Here is an 18,684-nt window from a genome sequence, read left to right as displayed (position 1 = left end):
GATATGTATCAGCCCTAGTATTCAGTGTAGAAAAGTCCGGTGATCTTTGTTTAAAGCTTTTCCATGAGTTTATCAATAGATATAATAACTGATCGGTAACATCATGACAGTAAAATATGACTTTATTGATCTTAAAATGGAAATAAGAGTCACTTTAATGTTACACTCAGAGAAAGCCACTTTTAAGAAAGTCTCTTGGTATCTCGGCAATGAACGGCCCTAAAGTTTGGTAACTTAGCTCCACTGACGTTTTTTAGAGAATGTGCAGGAGAAAAAAAAGGTAAATCTACAGGCATGAGGAGCGCTACAAAGACCGGCACCGACAGTGTCTCCAGGGCTTCTCACAAACCTGTAGTATTGTAAAGTCAGCTGGTAGTGCAGGCTAAACCTTTAGTCTTTCACCTGCAGCGTCTGGCCTTGAGAGGAAGCAGGACGGGCAGAATGGAGTTGTGTTCTGAGGTGTAGCATCGTCCTCATTCCTGACTTTAATCGCCCAAAGTGGGAGCTTTCTCCTTTAGCACCTACTACACTGAGCCCGAGTATCGGAGTGAAAAAAAAACAACCTTAAAGTCGCAATTATTTGACAGCTAAATCCTTGAATTTGAGTGGCTTATTATTCAGAGTGTTCCTGCAGGTGATGCCAAAGCCTGAAAAGAGCGGGATATAGAAGCTCCGGAGTCTTCGTTCTGCTCATGATCCGCCGGGTTTCCGAGTGTCGCGTTCCGAGTCCAAAAATCTCCTTTTCAAAACCGCCTGTCGCCCGATCCTCGGTTCCTTTGCGGTTCCTTTGCGGTTGCTTCGCGGTTGCTTTGCGGTGGATCCGTGCCCGGCCTGCGTGAGCGTCGCCTGCGTGAGCGTCACCGCCGCTGCTGGCTGTACACGGGGAAGGCCAGCGTGACGTTGAGCGAGTCGTTGTGCTGCACCAGCGACGTGTGCTGGTAGTGGAGCACCAGTTCTTTGAGCGAGGAGTAAAGGTTGTACGGCTCGGCGAATCCGAAGCCCGAGCTGGTTTTGTTGATGACGCAGTGCTTCACCTCCCCGTCCACGCTGCACAGACACACACAGAGACGAGTTAAAGAGGCACTGCTGCGCTGAACACATTCTAGCACTGGAAAACAAAGACAGAAGCCTGGACTAAAACATTTAACCTCTGAACTCCCGCCTGAACCGAGAGGTTTTTTTTCCTCAAGTCATCAGATTTTTTTTCCATCATTTTTTTGTTGGGTATTCAACTCATTTTGGTCATTTTTTTTGTCAAATTTTTATCACATTTTTGAATGTTTTTTGGTCACATTTTGTCACATTTGTCTTATTTTGGTTTATTTTTTTTATTTTTTTGTAAATTTTTTGTCAATTTCTTGTGACATTTTTGCCACTTTTTCATAAATTTTTCATCACTTTTTGTCACATTTTGGTCATTTTTTCGTCAATTTTTTCATCACATTTTTGTACTTTTTTTGTAATTGTCAAATTTTTGTAATTTTTTTGTCACATTTTGTCTTTTTTTTCATTTTTGTCACATTGTGTCACATTTTTGTCATTTAAAAAAAAAAAATTGTCACATTTTTTTTTTAAATTTTTGTTATTTTGTTACATTTTGGTCATATTTTTGTATTTTTTTGTCAATTTTTTTTGTCAATTCCTTGTGACATTTTTGCCACTTTTTCATCACTTTTTGTCATTTTTGTCAATTTTTCATCAATTTTTTCATCACATTTTTGTCATTTTTTTGTAATTGTCAATTTTTATTTATTTTTTTGGACAAATTTTCATCACATCTTTGTCATTTTTTTTTTGGGTCATTTTTGGTCACATTTCTTTAATTTTTTCGTCAATTTTTTTATCACATTTTTTATCAAATTTTTGTCATTTTTTGTTACATTTTGGTCATTTTTTTTTAGAAAATGTGCTCGGTTCAGATGGGAGTTAAGGGGTTAAGAGAAAAAAAAAAGCTAACAAAGTTGTTCCTACAGCTGCCACCAGGAGGAGCCCCAGACATTTGACCATCAAAGCTGAGTGTTTTTCCAGTTTAAAGAGGCTAGATGCAAGATAGCCATTTGATACACATATAACCTGAGGTGGCAGCAGTGAGTAACTGCAGCTTCTATATTAAGCTCGTGCATGACGGCACTTCAGACCCGAATTAACCTCTTAACTCCCGCCTGAACACGTTTTCTCCAAATTCTCCAAATCTAAAAGCTCCTTCAAAACAGAGGCAAAAAACGAGAAGAAAATGAGGATGTAATCGCAACAAAAATAACGCTAAAAATGACAAAAACTCAACAAAAAAGTGACAAAAATCCAGCAAAAAAGTGACAAAAATCCAGCAAAAAAGTGACAAAAATCCAGCAAAAAAAGTGACAAAAAACAGCAAAAAGTGACAAAAATCAAGCAAAAAAAAGACAAAAATCCAGAAAAAAATTGACAAAAATCCAGCAAAAAAAGAAAAAAAAAAAGAAAAAAATCCAGCAAAAAAGAAAGAAAAAAATCCAGAAAAAAGTGACAAAAATCCAGCAAAAAAAGAAGAAAAAAAGAAAGAAAAAAATCCAGCAAAAAAGTGACAAAAGAGCAGCAAAAAAGTAATAAAAAAGTGACAAAAACACAAAAGGGAAATAAAAAGTGACGACAATGGCAACACCTTTTTGAGTGACAGGATTTGGTGAACAGGTCTGGGCTCATTCTACACATTAGGACATTGTTGGAACACGTAAAGGGAGGAAAATACTTCAAACTCTGTCTAGTCCCTTTAAAGTAAGAAGAAGAGCATTGCGTACACGACGGAGCAGGCGTAGCAGCCCGGTTTGCTGCTGTCCCGCACCAGGAAGGTGCCGTCCCTCTTCCCTCGCAGCAGAGACTCCGCCTGGATCCGGTTGATGTTTCCCAGACGCCACAGACGCTCGTCGTGATGAGGCAGGTCCTCCTCGTCCTCCACCAGGCTGTACTCACTGAGAACAGGCTTCAGTCAGACACGTCCAAACAAAGGGCTTCTATAGGCTGCAGCATTTTCATTCTTTTTCATGTTCATGTTCAAAGCCTAAATGTTTAAAGTGCACGCGACAGGTTTTCATGCTTTTTACAATATGCCTTTGTTACTGTTATAAGTAATTATTATTTTATTTCAGTGAAGTGGCAATTTTAACCCCTTAACTCCCGCCTGAACCGAGAGGATCTTTTCCCTCACGTCAGATTTTTTTTTTTCCATAATTTTTTTGTTGGGTATTCGACTCATTTTTGTACCTTTTTGGTCATTTTTTCGTCAATTTTTTGCCACATTTTGGTCTTTTTTTTGTTGTCATTTTTTGTCACATTTTTGTCATTTTTTTGGTCACATTTTTGTCATTTTTAAGTCACATATTTGTCATTTTTTTGTCATTTGTTCGTCAATTTTTTATCACATTTGTCACATTTTGTCACATTTTTGTCATTTTTCATCATTTTTTTAAATCAAATTTTTGTCATTTTTTTTGCCACATTTTGAAGTCACATTTTTGTCTTTTTTTGTCACATTTTTGTCATTTTTTTGTTGGGTATTCAACTCATTTTTGTAACTTTCGTCATTTTTTTTTATCACATTTTGGTCATTTTTTTGGTCTTTTTTTTGCCATTTTTTGTCGTTTTTTTGGTCAAATTTTTGTCATTTTTGTCACATTTTTTATCACATTTTTGTCACATTTTTGTCATTTTTGTCACATCTTTAATCACATTTTCATCACATGTCAGTCATTTTTTTGGTCACATTTTTTGGTCAATTTTTTGTCAATTTCTTGTGACATTTTTACCACTTCTTCATAAATGTATTTGTCAATTTTTTGTAAATGTTTTCTCACTTTTTTGTCACTTTTCCATCATTATTTTCGTCCCAGTTTTGTTGCTATTTTCACAGCTTTTTTCCAGAAGCTTTTGGACTGGGGTAAAGCCAAACTGGAGAAAATGTGCTCGGTTCAGGTGGGAGTTAAGGGGTTAATGATGAAACGCTGGGCTAAACTGTTATAACATGGTCGGTCCTCTATCGATGTCACTTCCTGTCAGTGTCCAATAAGGAAGTGAAACTGTAAACATCACAAAAATGATCAAACTGAAGAAAACGGGGAACATTTTGTTTGTTAGTATAATCCTAAATATAATTGTGTTGACTATGTTTTAGCAAAAAATTGTGTCTAAAGTGTCAGATGCACTTCAGCGCCACAAATCCCAAAAGATCTGAGCACACTTTAAGATTTGGAATAAGGGACATTTGTTCTTTTTGCCACGTTGCTCAGCCAACAGTGTGAGATGTGTAGAAAAACAAAATGGACTCACTCCTCCGTGTTCTCGTTCTTCAGTCCGAGCCACTCGTTGAGTTTCCGCTGCCTCACGCCTTTCTGCGTCAGCCACCTGCAAACACACACACGTTTAGGCCGTGATCCAGGAGAGAGGCCGAGGCTCGGAGGAGACGCTCACGCACATCAGGTACTGGTCCCTGGTCTTCCTCAGCTGGATCAGGTCCGGTTTGATGCTGTTCATCTTCTTGTCGATCTCCCTGTAATCCGCCGCCTGCTTCTTCAGGTCCACCTCTAAGTGGCGCTTGCTGTCCACGATCTCGGAGATGCGGGACTTCAACTTGTCGTAGTTCTCCATGATCCTGCGGCAGACGGAGAACAGGAAGAAGATACAGCGTTACTTTAAGGCGAGACACTTGTGCAGGAGGAGAGGTCCTTCCATATAAATCTAAAAGCTTTCAACGTGGCCAAGCTGGAGTCGGTGCTGTACCTCTGGATCTCCTTGTCGTTGCCTTCGCGTTTGAACTTCTCGATGTATTCTTTACTGAAGCGCTCCTGAGTCTGACACTGCTCCTCGAAGATCTTTATCGTCTCGTTGAACGCCTCGATCGCCGTCCGCTTCATCTGGATCTCCTGCAAACCAACGAGCACACGGGACATGTTATATGATATACTGTCTCCTCCTTAAGGGAGAGAAACAAGTACAGTCTAATGTCCTCTAGGGGTCACTGTGGGACAACGGCACGGAGCAACAAAAACAAAAAGTTAGATTTGTAGGTCTTTGCTTTGAATGACTTCTATATTTTATTTTGTCTTTTATAGGAGACAGTCGTCCATGTCCCGGTGTAAAGGCGGAGCTGTACCTGAGACGTGCGGGTGTACTCCTCGTAGAGGCGGTCGTACTCGCTGTTTTTCTTCTGATACTGAAGGTGGTACTCATGGAGCTGCTTCCCCACAGCCTCGATACTGTCCTCCTTCACCACCTGGTCCTGGAATCACAACACACAGTCAGGAATCTAACCCACAACCTCTTCACCACAGTCAAAGTCAGAGGTTTGGGACTGAAATGAGGCTGAAACTAAACTAAAGCAAGACATTTTTCATCATTTTTTTAAATCAAATTTTTGTCATTTTTTTGTCACATTTTTGTCATTTTTAAGTCACATATTAGTCATTTTTTTGTCTTTTGTTCGTCAATTTTTTATCACATTTTGTCACATTTTTGGTCTTTTTTTTGTCATTTTTTGTCACATTTTTGTCATTTTTTTTGTCACATTTTTGTCATTTTTAAGTCACATATTAGTCATTTTTTTGTCATTTGTTCGTCAATTTTTTATCACATTTTGGGTCTTTTTTTTTGTCATTTTTTGTCACATTTTTGTCATTTTTTTTGTCATTTTTTTGTGTCATTTTTTGTGTCATTTTTGTCATTTTTTTTGGTCACATTTTTGTCATTTTTAAGTCACATATTTATCATTTTTTTGTCATTTGTTCGTCAATTTTTTTATCACATTTGTCACATTTTGTTACATTTTTGTCATTTTTGTCACATTTTTGTCATTTTTAAGTCACATATTAGTCATTTTTTTTGTCATTTGTTCGTCAATTTTTTATCACATTTGTCACATTTTGTTGGCACTGAAATGAGGCTGAAACTAAACTAAAGCAAGACGCTGAAGGTATAGGGATTTGAAAATGAAGACAAATATCCAAATGCACTCTCCAAACTAACATCTTTAACCCCTAAACTCCCTCCTGAACCGAGCACATTTTCTCCAGTTTGGCTTTAGTCCAAAAGCTTCTGGAAAAAGGTGTGAAAAAAGCAACAAAACTGAGACGAAAACGATGATGGAAATGTGACAAAAATGTCACAAAAAATTGACGAAAAAATTTGACAAAATTTGACAAAAAAGTGACGAAAAAGTGATTAAAAAATTGACAAAAAAATTGACAAAAAAATTACAAAAATGTGACAAAAAAAATTACAAAAATGTGATAAAAAATGACAAAAAAATGACAAAAAAGTTACAAAAATGAGTTGAACACCCAACAAAAAAATGATGGAAAAAAAATCTGATGACGTGAGGAAAAAGATCCTCTCGGTTCAGGCGGGAGTCAAGAGGTTAAACCGGATGATTCTCTCCTGCATGGACACGGGTTGCTCCGTCACTGACCTGCTGGTGCTTGGACACAGGGTACAGCAGCTTGACGTCCAGTTTGGGGTTGTACTGGGCCAGAGACTCGTGCCGGTAGTGGTTGATGAGCTCCACCACGGAGCTGAAGGTCAGGGGGTCGGAGAAGCCGTACTTGCCCTCGCGGTGGAAGATCTTGATCAGTTTGTTGTTGCCTCCTTTCCTGTGGACAGAGGCGGAAGCTTTAAAATAATGTTGCATGTGTGTAATAACATCGCGCTGGTGTCGGAGCCGTTACCTCAGAGTCAGAGTGTAGTCTCCGTGCATCTTCGTGGAGGCGTCCCGCACCAGGAACGTCCCGTCGGCCGTGTCCCGCAGCTTCTCGTTCACCTCCTCCCTGTCACAGAGACGTGTGGGTTAAAGCGACTGTCTTAAGTCTGTTACTCTTGGTACGTAGCGGTGGGATTTTGAGCGTTGAACCGTTACCTTGAGATGTCGCCCCAGTACCACTCGGCGTCCTGGAGCGAGATGCTGTTGTTGAAGCTGGAGGCGGCGGGAGGAGGAGCCGAAGACTTCGACGGTTTGGGCGGCAGCGCTGCCAGGAGAAAACATTCATTTTTACAAGAAATAAATACAAACCAGTCCTTCATTTACTTCCATTTGAGCCTTGTTTTGGTCCCAATGTAGGATTGTTTTCAAGTCTTGCTTTGCCAAAATTTGGAGGAAAAAAGACAAATTATTATTTTTGGTAATTTCCGCACTGAGGCCATATGTAAAGAAGCAGTGCTGTGCAATTAATCGAAATTCGATAACGATTTCGATTACAACAGTAAACGATAACAAAATTAGCATAATTGCAAAAAAATCGATAACAATATATATATATATTTTTTTTTCTTCAATTTTTTTTTTCTTTGGTCATTTTTTGGCCAGACTTGCGTTATTTCATGGCGCTGGGATTATTTTCCCTTCGCTTTTTTCCGTGCCATGGCTCGTGCTTTTGCCTGACATAAAAACAAACAGCGCTGTGTGATGATGTCATCAGGCCGCGCTGCTCAGTTTACTTGCGCAGGTGTGAGGGCTGGCCAGCAGGGGGCAGGTGTGAAACAGGAACCTCTCTTTAATCAAGGCAAACTTGAAATCATTTGTAATTTTATGACTGTCCAGAAAACAAAGTGTAGTGTAGTGTTTTCATTAATAAATAAATAAAATAAAGATACTTTTTTTTAAAGGCAACAAATAATCGAGATTTCAATTATGACAAAAAAAATCGTGATTATTATTTATTCAATAATCGAGCAGCCCTATAAAGAAGCATGTGGTCCTCACTCAGCCAATCAGAAGAGATCACCCTACATCACAGATCCCACCTCTGTGGCATTTGACCAATCAGCAGAGGCCGGTCGTGCTCTCAACTTCCTGTTTTCTCTGAAAAGCTAAATCTGTGGCACATTTCTTTACATAACTTGAAAACTAACCCCGGCAAGTTGATGAAACACATTTTTTTGGTGAACAATTGTGCTGAGTGATGATATTTCACTACGTCCTCCAAAACCATCAGATATCAGCAAACAGCATGAAAAAGGCAGGCACCATATTTGATCATACGCCCTCTTCACTTAAACCTAAGTTAGGGGGGGTGTATTTTATATATAAATTGCCAAAATTGCAGCAACAAAATGTGTAGGTGAAAAATCTGTTACCCTCTTAACTGCTTTTTAAGTCCTGTTTTTTCCCTTTTTTGTCATGTTTTCGTTGCTTTTTAGTCGTGTTTTTGTTGCCTTTTTGTTTAGGCCGGTGCATTATCTTGTAGTTTCTGCAACAAATGCAGCAAAACAGGCGACAGAAAAACAAATAATTCCTCTCTTTGTAGCGTTTTGGCCGCATTTCATTTGTTTTTAACTGATCAAGCAACAAAAATGTGACCAAAACACCAACCATAAAGGATGAAAACGTGCCATTCATAACAAGAAGCTTAGATTAGTTTTGTAGGTCTTAGCTTTCAAATGAGGCATTACACTGGTGTACAGGCTGTAAGCTCCAGTCGAGAAGCTTTTAAATGTGCTCGGTAGCGTTTAAACTAGGCTCCTTTTCTAAAACCGTGTTCGTAAATGTGCGCTCGTTGGCGGCCTGTCGATACCTGGGCTCTTCATGTTGATGTAGCAGAGGATCTTCTCTCGGCCTCGCGTCCCGACACTTTCCCCTTCGCTTCGATCCATTTCTGATCAAAATCTACAAACTTTTCCCAACTCTCGAACGAGGAGCGTCCGTCGAGAAATCCATTGGGTCTGGAATCTAAAAATCTGACGTCGCTGGACCAAGACGAGGTGCGTTTCCAATGAGCGAGGACGGCGAGTCGCAAAAAAACGGGAAATCCATTTTATTTATGCGACATGTTACGACATGACGCAACAATGGGGTAATAAACGGTTTGAAAACGTAAAAAGTAAACGGCACAGATGAAGTGTGGAAGGTGGGAGCTCGGACGGATACAAAGAACTGCGAGAAATGTTGAAATGCCAGAAGACGCTGGAAACGAAGGACGGGCAGGAAATCTTCTATTATTCCATTGGTGTGAAGCATTTAGTCCAAGAAAAAAGCCGCATTTGCAAAGAACGGATAAAAGCAGGGAGACGGGGAAGCAGTGTAGGAAAGGATGGATGAAGATGGGAGGCCGGCGGAGTCTCCGAAATCCCTCGTTTGAAGCGGTTTGCTGGAAATGCAGGTGCGTTACTGTGGCGACACATTTGAAAATGCGTGTGCAGCTCCGAGAGAGCGAGCGAGAGGGGGGAGAGAGAGAGGGAGGGAGAGGAAAGCCACCGCAGCCCGGAGACGTGTGATGTCACCAGCAGCGCCGGCCAATCAGAGCGGGGGACGGAGCGGTGATGTCATTGACTCCAAAATAATGAATGGAGGGAGGAGAGAGCGAGGCGCTGCAGGTGAATAAGGAGAGGGTTTAAATGTAGAGGTGTCCACTTGTATCACTGATCTACAGCAAAGGTTTCAAGTGGGACACAATCATGTAGTGCAAGTTTTCTCTCATTTTGTCTTTTTACCGCAAAACAAGGCACAGCATCCACAAAGAAGGAGAAAACTGACGATATTTTATTTATTAGACATTGAAACACATCCTTCCAAAGGTTGTTGAGCCCGAGCCTGTAAGGCCGGGGTCTCCAACAGGCGGCCCGCGGGCCACTTCCACGAGACGATTCAAGCCGGCCCATGACTTGTACAGCACAAATGGAGAATGTTAGCCCGTTCCTGTGCAGAGTTAGGGATTTTAAAAAGAAATAAACACCAGAATGCTCACTCCAGCCACTAGGGGGCCGGTTAACCTCTTACAACCCGCCGAAACCAAATGCATGCTGTCCTCTTTGGCTATTATTTGAAAGCTAAGACCCACAAAACTGATCTTTTTCCTCGCGTTGTTGCTGTGTTGTGTCACCTTTTGTATGTTTTTTTCTTTCTTTGTTTTTTTCCATTTTTGTCACATTTTTGTTGAATTTTTGTCACATTTTTGTTGAATTTTTGTCACATCTTTGTTGAATTTTTGTCACATTTTTGTTGAATTTTTGACACTCTTTGGTTGAGTTTTTGTCACCTTTTGGTTGAGTTTTTGTCGCTTTTTGTTGAATTTTTGTCATTTTTTTGGTTGAGTTTAAGTCACATCTTGTGGAGAAGGAGACGAGCGACTTCACTCACGCCAACTTTACTCATAACAAGTGCACGTGTAGTTTTCACTCCCGTCCACTTTAATGCAGAATGAATGGTGTTTTCAGAGCATCGATGAGGTGTGTCGGATTAGGGCTGCTCGAGTATTGAAAAAAAATCACAATCACGATTATTTTTGCCATAACTGAAATCACGATTATTCAAACGATTATTTGTTGCCTTTAAAAAAAAAAAAGTCTATCTTTATTTTATTTATTTATTAATCAAAACACTACACTACACTATGTTTTCTGGACAGTCATAAAAGTACAAATGATTTCAAGTACGCCTTGATTAAAGAGAGGTCTCTGTTTCACACCTGCCCCCTGCTGGCCAGCCCTCACACCTGCGCAAGCAAACTGAGCAGTGCGGCCTGATGACATCGTCAAAAAATGGGGGGAAAAAATAGAAAAATTGAAAAAAAAAAAAAATTATAATCTTTTTTTTGCAATTATGCTGTAATTGTTTACTGTTGTAATCGAAATCGTAATAGAATTTCTATTAATTGCACAGCCCCATGTTGGATAAATACGACCTGGCTGAAGTCATTACAAAAGATCAGATACGTATCGGAGTTAGGTCATGTCCAAGTGGCCTGAGTCACAAATGAAAACATCGGATCCGTGTCGTTCAGACTGTCATGAAAAGATCAGCATGGGGCAAAAGAGTCTTAGTTTTAGGCATAGTTGAGGCAGGAATTCAATATTGAAAAGAAACAAAAAGAAACCTTCCAAATCTTGATAAGTCCAAGACTGGAAAGTTGACTTTAGTCGCTCTTCCGGAGTGACTAAAGAGGAAATGTAAAATTATAATAAAATATTTGGCTGTACCTCCAGAGCTGCACCACAGCTAAACCCAGACTAAAGCAGCTTGAAAAGTGAACTAAACCCGGCCTAATCCAGGACGACACAGACTGAAAACGATGTGTAACCTCAAACAAAGCGGGACTTGCACGAAGGACATTTTCCTTTTAAAAACTGCAGCTAAACTTTAACCCAATCTGCATTCCTCTCCCTTTCTGCAGCATTGGATCCAGACGTTTCCCCCGTCGCTGTGACAACCGGAGGCCTGTCCCCAAACCGAGCGCGCCGATTGGCTGGTCTCCCACACCCCTTTTTTTACACAGCAACGGAGGGTGTCACTATGTCAGAGCTGATACTAAACATTTGGGCTTCCATTTTGGCTGGAAGTCCTGCATTCTCTCCAGTCCAGCTTCACCCAAATCTAAAAGCTTCTCGACTGCAGGCCAGAGTAACGCCTCATTTGAAAGCTAAGACCCACAAAACGAATCGAGCTCCTTTCTCATTGTGATCGTCACATTTTTGTCCTTTTTAGTTGTTTACGCCACATTTTTCCTGCTTTTTGTCATGTTTTGGTCACATATGTGCAGCTTGATCACAATTACATTACACTAATAAACCTAAATGTAGCCGAAACACTACCAAACCATATTTGCATGGCACAGTAGCTCCTGCATCTCTGTTCATGTGTTAAGTAAGGATTCTGTGGTCCTGAAAGTGCAGCAGCTCCGGGCAGCAGGAGAGCGGGGCGGAGCCGCTCAGTGAGAGGCAGCGAGCTGGAGCCGCAGATTCAATGCAATTTGAGCTAGGGATGGGCGGATCGATACCAAAGTATCAATATATCGATACCAAACGGCTACTTTTTAAGTATGGATATTGGGCAAAAAGTATCGATACTAATTTGCTTATGTAAAAAGAAGGCGGGGCAGCAATTGTCAACCCAAAAGGATGATTTATTTCTTTGTTCTGAGCCAAAACAGTCACAACAGCAATGGATTGAACTGAGCCAGGCATATCATTCTGGTTTAGGTTTGTCATTTAAGTATTAATTTAAAGGGGGGGTATTATGCAAAATCGACTTTTTCAAGCTTTCCATCATGTTATTCTGTCATTCCCTCATTAAAAACATGCCTGAAGTGTTGCCTTGGCACATTCACGTATTTTTGAGTAATCTGTAAAAACTCTGATGGCGGCCATTTTAGGAATAGGTTTGCCTGAGTCCTCCTAGGAACGTCCCCACCTCCTGGAGACGCCTCCGAGCTTTCGTCACCAGCCGAGTAACCAACCACTGCTCCTCAGCAGAACCCCCTCCCCACTGATGCCACAGACAGCGTGTGGAGGGGGCGTGTCGGAAAGGCTCAGAGGTTCTTAAAGAAACAGAGGCCTATTTCAAGACATTCACTACAGCCATTTTGAGAGAGACATTTCATACAAGGCAGTTATTCTAATTTACTGCATTTACAGACCAACAGAAGGTTTGGTCATCATTGTAGAGAGATATAGACTGGTGATATGGGACTGAAAAAAGCAGAATACCCCCTCTTTAAAATTTTGTTTATGTATTTAATTTCACATTAGTATTGTTTAATTAACCAGTTAAAGTAATATAATTTTAATTGACCAGTTATTATATAAAATAACCAGTTTTAGAAATGTATATTGATTGAAATACATTCATCCATATGAAATGACCAGTATCGGTATCGACAAAAATGACCCCAAAAGTATCGCATCGATTCCAAAAAATGTGGTATCGCCCATCCCTAATTTGAGCCAGTAATTATCGGGCTAAAAATGAATGATCAGATTATGGGCGATTCCGTCAAACCCGATATTGGAGGCCGATATTACTGTGCATCTCAACACCAAAAGAAAAACATAGCAGTTGAGCCACATTTAGTTTTATGCAACACTTCGTTCCCGCATCTTGACGTGAACGTGAATCCCGTTGCGACAGACTGTTCCTGCGCTCGGGTCAGAGGAAGCAGAGCGAGTGTGAGCCATCGCCGTGTGACAAACAGGAAGTGAAACCAGAGAGATCTCTCCACTTAACAACCAACTGCTCAAACTGGAGGAACGCGCTTTGTTTACCAGAGTCACATTGTGGAAAACTCAACAATCTGGACCAAAACGAGGCATAAATGGACAGAAATGAGGACAAATCGAGCCCAAAACAGAACTTCTGCAAACGTAAAGCCACCATTCGCTCCTCTTTTCTTTGGAAATGTTTAAATATCAGTCAGATGGGAGTCCGGGTCATGGTCATGGTCTTACCTGGAGCAGCCTGGTTCATGTTGAGTTCACTGGTGATGAGGATCTCCAGCACCTGCACCATCGGGTCCACGCCGGAGTCAGCGCTGAAAGGAGGAAGTGAAGAGGAGAATCTCAGCCATGTTTAAAAACGGCTTAGCTTTGGTTTTAGGGTCCGAAACTAAATCTATGACAAATGGGTGATTTCGAAATTTAACCTCTTAACATTTTCTCCAGTTTACCCAAATCTAAAAGCTTCTTGACTGGAAAGCAACCGTGTAAGGCCTCATTTGAAAGCGAAGACCTACCCAGAAGCTTTTAGATTTGGGGTTAAGAGTGGAGCATTAGAGGAATCCGGGTCTCTCTTACCCGGAGTTGTTCCTGAAGAGCAGCGGGCTGAAGCTCTCCGCCAGCCCGCGGGGACTGAGCTGGTTGCGGTGCGAGTGGAGGCAGACCCTGGAGAGGTGGCGCACCACGCTGAGGAGGGTGAGTCCGAACTGGGCCGGGGTCAGAGACGTGGAGGCGATGGTCCGCAGCAGCTGAGCGCACTCCTCCAGCTCGCGCACGTCTGGCAGAGAGAAGCAAGACATTAAGAAAAGGACGACAAAGGCTGGTGCTCAGCGAAGAAACTCATCGTCCCAGTCAACTTGGTTCAACTGACCTACCCTTAACCGAGCACAGCTTCACCCAAATCTAAAAGCGTCTTGAAAAAAAAGTGACAAAACAGTGACAAAAAAGCGATATCAAAGTGGAAAAAAAACGAAAGAAAAGAAACTGCAACAAAAAAGAGAAACAATAAAGTGACAAAAAAATGAAAAGCCACAAAAATTAGACAAAAACGAGGATGAAAATGCAAGAGAGCGACGAAAAGGCGATGGAAAAAGTGACAAAAAGTATCAAAAATTGGCAACAAAAGAGCCAAAAAGTGCAACAGAAAAAAATTAAAATGATTTGTTTAGATGAGTTTTGTAGATTTGGGTAAAGCTTGGTTATGGCCGGGGTTAAGTGGGTCAAATGTGGTCAAATGGACAAAGATTTGGGACGTTTGAGCTCGAGGATCAATGACTCATAATTTGACGAGGAAACTTTATGCAACACAAAGATAAGTATCTCTTATGCTGCTAAAGCGGTGGAATATTTGGATCTCTCCTTCTGTGGTTCTCCCCAAGGTTTCTCTTTTCTCCCGCCGGGTTTTTGAGTTTTTCCTCGCCGTGCTGGAGAGTCTAAGGACAGGACATCGCTACCTGCTGCCCACGCCTATTGGACATTATGTTTGCCTGGATACTTCATTCACCTGAACTTTAAATTGTCTTATTTACTGCTCTGTTTTATTGCCTTAATGTTTGGTGCAGCCCTGTGAGGCGACTCCTGTTGTGATGTTGGGCTTTACAAAACCATTAAACTTAAACTTTGCGGCACCATCAAAATAACAAGTGCTTAAGTTCAAACTCCATCTCCAGGTTCAGAGCTTCAGAAAGAGGAAAAGCTACTGTGAGATGGTGCAACTAAATCAAAATAGTAATGGTCTTATTCACTGAGATTTGCAGGAGTATCTATTTTGGTTATTTTTCAACTAATTAGTTACTCTGTTCTGTATTTGTTTTTGTACAATAACCGTGGATCAATGAAGTCATTAGGGCTGCACAATGAACCTAATCAAATCAAAATGGAGGTTTTATTTACAGTGACAGCCTAACCTCGAAACATGTCAAGCTAATCAGGAGAAGTTGCAGAACAATTAAGTTTGTCTGCAAGTTATTCTCACAGCAACAAACAAGTGTCTTACTCCCTGCGGTGTCACGGAAACATCGTCGCAGAGCGGGTGCCTCGACTCATCGTCGTACACACGACATAAAGCTGCTTCTAAATATAACCATATGAGACGGATTTTCAGAAAACCAGCAGAAAGCTTTCATGGAGCTAAGGATGTTTTTCTGACTCTCTAACATCCCTCTTTGCCTCTCGCAGATTTGTATCTTGTTGCTGATGAAGCTGAAATGTAATAACTGAGCACCGGGACGTTTAATAGCAGTTTTAGACGTTTATCTGCAGCTCAATTACATGAAAAATAAAACCAAAGTTATACAAAAAATCTTAAAATCACAATCGCAATATCTGTCAGAGAAATTGCAATTAGGTTTTCTGTCAAAATTGTGTCGATCTAGTAATTAGTAACGCATCACAAACATGTGTAGATATCAGGACAGAACCAAAGTGACCACATTAAAGCCGTGCACTGACCGTGTACGGCCTGGATCATGTCTCCCTGCAGAGCTGTGGGTAACACTGGCCCCGGCAGCTCCTGCAGGAACCGCATCACGGCGTCGCACACAGACGACAGCTCCAGCTGCTCCAGGTCTGGAACAGAAGAAAACATGAACAACAGGAACTCTCCAAACATCTGGATCTGCTTTGACGCCAGTTCTGACCGGTTTCAGCCAGTTGTCGAGTGTCCAGAGCTCCTCCGCTCATGCTGCGATACAGAGACGGGCTGTCGATGCCTACGAGGGGAGAGGGCACAGTTACACTCACGCACTGCAGGGCGAGGGAGGGCGTCTGAGGCACAAACCTTTGTTCTCCACGGCCTCCATGAGGCGGCTGAGCAGCGGGGGCGCCGTGTCCGGGGGCATGAACTGCTCCGGGAGGTCGGGGAGCGCAAAACCTGACACAAAACATTCAAAGTCTAATGAGATCCTCATCTTTACGGCGCTACAGATGAATAGGGAAAACACATTTCACATATTCAACAAAATTTCAGGGATTTCAGCGACAAAATCTAAAGAATTGATGGAGCCAGGTTTAAAAAGATTGAGATGAGAGGATTTGAGATCCCTCGTTTAGTTTTTTAATAAGCTACTAATTAGTGAAAATAATCAAAAATCTAATTTCTCCTCATTTCCTCCTTGTTCAAAGCTCAATAAATCAGGAAGGAATTGGATATGACTTTATTTATATCCAAAAGATGATTGGACACAACAGGGAACGTTAGAGTAAAAACTTCAGCTCAAACTGCAGAATTGTTGTATTTCTGATGAACGTGTGCAGTAAAAATAGTGAAGTAATGTCAAGAATCAAAGGTGATGCTTTGTAATGAAATTGAAGGCTGTAAAATTGACCTAAAGCCAAACTGCAGAGCATTGGACCTGAAAAACAGAATCCAATCCAAGCTTCTCTTTCATCCATGGAGAAAATGGTCCATGAAAATACTGTGCTCAGCTGTGAGCGGCCTCTGCTCAGACCGGACTCTGAGGAAGCTTTGGAACAAACGTTTGCAGATCATTCCATATTTTCCTTTTGTGGCGATATTTTCCACAGTGTGGCTTTTATAATGATGCGCTGATTTGACAAAACGGCGCCGCTTTGAAGCAGGTTTTATGACCACAGTTTTCATCCCTCTCTCAGATAAACCTCAGATCCGAAACCTAAAAATAGAGTTAAACCTGAGACTTTTAACAGGAAATGGTTTTGTGCAAGAACGCGTTCATACGAGCTGCTTCCCGTTTTCTCTGAAGCGGCTGCTGCGGCTCAGAGACGGCCGACAACATTCACATCTGATCATTGAGGAGACGCAGGAAACTGAAGAACGATGCTTTAAACAAGTGACTATGCGTTTTTCTAAAAGACCTTGAGCCATTTTTAAGTGACTCTGGGTTAGAGTCACATATCAAAATTGCAGTTTGCACGGTTGTAATTAGCCGTAGCAGTAATTACGGCTCTTAAAAAACATACAGTTGTGCAATATTGTGATATTTTTGTGATTTTTTACAAAACTGTTACAGCACAGTCCAATCCAACTGTTCCAAAGTGCAGCACAAACTAATGAGTAACTACAAAAGTAAAAGAGTGAACAAGAGCCGACACAAAGGCAATGAGGAGTAAAATCATGATTAACCTCCTCCCTTGTTTTTGTCTCGTTTTTGTTGTTATTTTGACGCTTTTCTCAAGACGCTTTCAGATTTGGGTAAAGCCAAATTGGAGAAAATGTGCTCGGTTCAGTCGGGGTTAATTATTAAGTAGAATCAAAAGCCGGGGAAAGGAAGTGCGTCTTGAGAGCGGACTTCAAAAACAACCTGAGCTGAGTGACCAAACACTGACCTCAGTGTGAAGAATAAATGTTTGTGTGGATTAAAAACTCACCCTCGGACTCAGAGTCGCCGCGGGCGGAGGCGGCCGAGGGCGGCCTGGGTGGGCGGGGCTTGGGGGTGGGCGGAGACATGCGCCTCCTGCCAACGAACTCCACATACGTCCCTGGGAAATCTCCCTTCTCCTGAAAACACAAGGATCCACACACATGAGCACAAGCCCCAAATCTGAAGTTCAAATCCAGGGTTCATAACGTTGCACCAGTCTGGGATCGGGAAGAAGTTTAGATCCAAGTTTTGCTGATGTTGGTCCAGAGACAGTATTAAAGGAAGTGACTTGGCTGTTTCAGCTCAAGTAAATGCTTTTCCCCCCCCAAACTTTTTCCTTTTTTATTTATTTCAACATTTTACCAATTTTTTGTATTTATTTTTGCCAGTTTCTTCTTTTAATTTTCCCAATTTTTTCCCCTCATTTTTGTTCCTTTTTTATTACTAATATTTTCCCTTTCCCCCCATTTTTCCGTCAATTTATTTTTGATTTGTTTATTTTTCAAAAACATTTTCAAAAATGTTTCCAAACTTTTTTCCAAACTGCCTCCCACAAAGGACCATATTTGGATTACAGTGTCATCTCAGCCTTGCGAAAGTGTGAGGGCTGGCCAGCAGGGGGCAGGTGTGAAACAGGGACCTCTCTTTAATCAAGGCGTACTTGGAATTATTTGTACTTTTATGTTGACTGTCCAGAAAACAGAAAGTGTAGTGTAGTGTTTTGATTAATAAATAAATAAAATAAAGATAGACTTTTTTTTAAAGGCAACAAATAATTGTTTGAATAATAGGGGTTTCAATTATGACAAAAATAATAGTGATTATTATTTTTTCAATAATCGAGCTGCCCTACTACACATGGATACCAATCTTGTCAGTATTTGTGAATGAAGAAGTGTGGAAAAGACCAGGAAGCGACACAGCCATGTTTGGAGTCACTTCCTGGAAAACTAGTCGACAAAACATCATAAAATAAACCTCATAAAGGGAGAGTTTGGTCTATTTTTTACTCTGACATTAAAACTAAGATGTTATTGGAAGGAAATCTCAACATAGCCCAAGTGCAAAACCTTTCAAACCCCAGAGCGCTCACCTGCGTGGTCTCGTTGAACCCGGGCAGCCACCCGATCTCGGCCGGCCGCTCCTCCACGCCGTTGGTGCAGCCCAGAGCGAGCAGCGCGGCTTTGGACACCAGCAGCACGTCGCCCACGTGGAGGTCGATGTCCTCCTCGCGCTCCTTCTTATAGTCGTACAGAGCGCGGTACTGGAACCCCTCGGAAGACATGGCTTCGACTAAATGTCCACGTGAAAAATAAGCTTCAAAGTCTCTCCGCGAATCAAAAAATACTGTCGCAAAAAGATGCAGAAAAAGCTTTCGCTCAGACGACCAAAGTTCAACGTC

General features: G+C 41.4%; 1 protein-coding gene across 2 annotated transcripts; it reads right to left on the bottom strand.

The window, feature by feature from the left end:
• Positions 1-826: 826 nt before the first annotated feature.
• Positions 827-18,684, bottom strand: LOC306971396 (phosphatidylinositol 3-kinase regulatory subunit alpha-like). 2 transcript variants are annotated; one of them, XM_079567651.1, is made up of 16 exons: positions 18,376-18,684; positions 17,290-17,419; positions 15,722-15,814; positions 15,582-15,653; positions 15,394-15,510; positions 13,522-13,720; positions 13,177-13,259; positions 6,878-6,986; positions 6,690-6,788; positions 6,434-6,614; positions 5,123-5,248; positions 4,750-4,892; positions 4,445-4,621; positions 4,300-4,374; positions 2,775-2,945; positions 827-1,047 (listed from the first exon to the last, which is right to left on the bottom strand). In XM_079567651.1, exons 1-16 carry the CDS (start codon positions 18,565-18,567, stop codon positions 858-860), a joined length of 2,157 nt encoding a protein of 718 aa, XP_079423777.1. In that variant the 5' UTR covers positions 18,568-18,684; the 3' UTR covers positions 827-857. The 2 variants fall into 2 exon arrangements, with proteins under 2 accessions (XP_079423777.1, XP_079423778.1); XM_079567652.1 differs by lacking the exons at positions 13,177-13,259; positions 13,522-13,720; positions 15,394-15,510; ... (2 more) ...; positions 17,290-17,419; positions 18,376-18,684 and adding an exon at positions 8,532-8,779.

The sequence above is a fragment of the Gobius niger genome (genome assembly GCF_951799975.1).
Source record: "Gobius niger genome assembly, chromosome: 1".
Taxonomy (NCBI): Eukaryota; Metazoa; Chordata; class Actinopteri; order Gobiiformes; family Gobiidae; genus Gobius; species Gobius niger.
Note: the sequence above shows the minus strand (reverse complement) of the source record. Positions and strands in the feature narration are given on the sequence as shown.

Coding starts and splice junctions, on each gene's coding strand:
- LOC306971396 (XM_079567651.1), bottom strand. CDS start 18,567: ATGTCTTCCGAGGGGTTCCAGTACCGCGCTCTGTACGACTATAAGAAG. Junction 13,721..15,393: donor CATGATCCAGGCCGTACACG/GTCAGTGCACGG, acceptor TCTCTCTGCCAG/ACGTGCGCGAGCTGGAGGAG. Junction 1,048..2,774: donor TGCTACGCCTGCTCCGTCGT/GTACGCAATGCT, acceptor GTGTCTGTGCAG/CGTGGACGGGGAGGTGAAGC.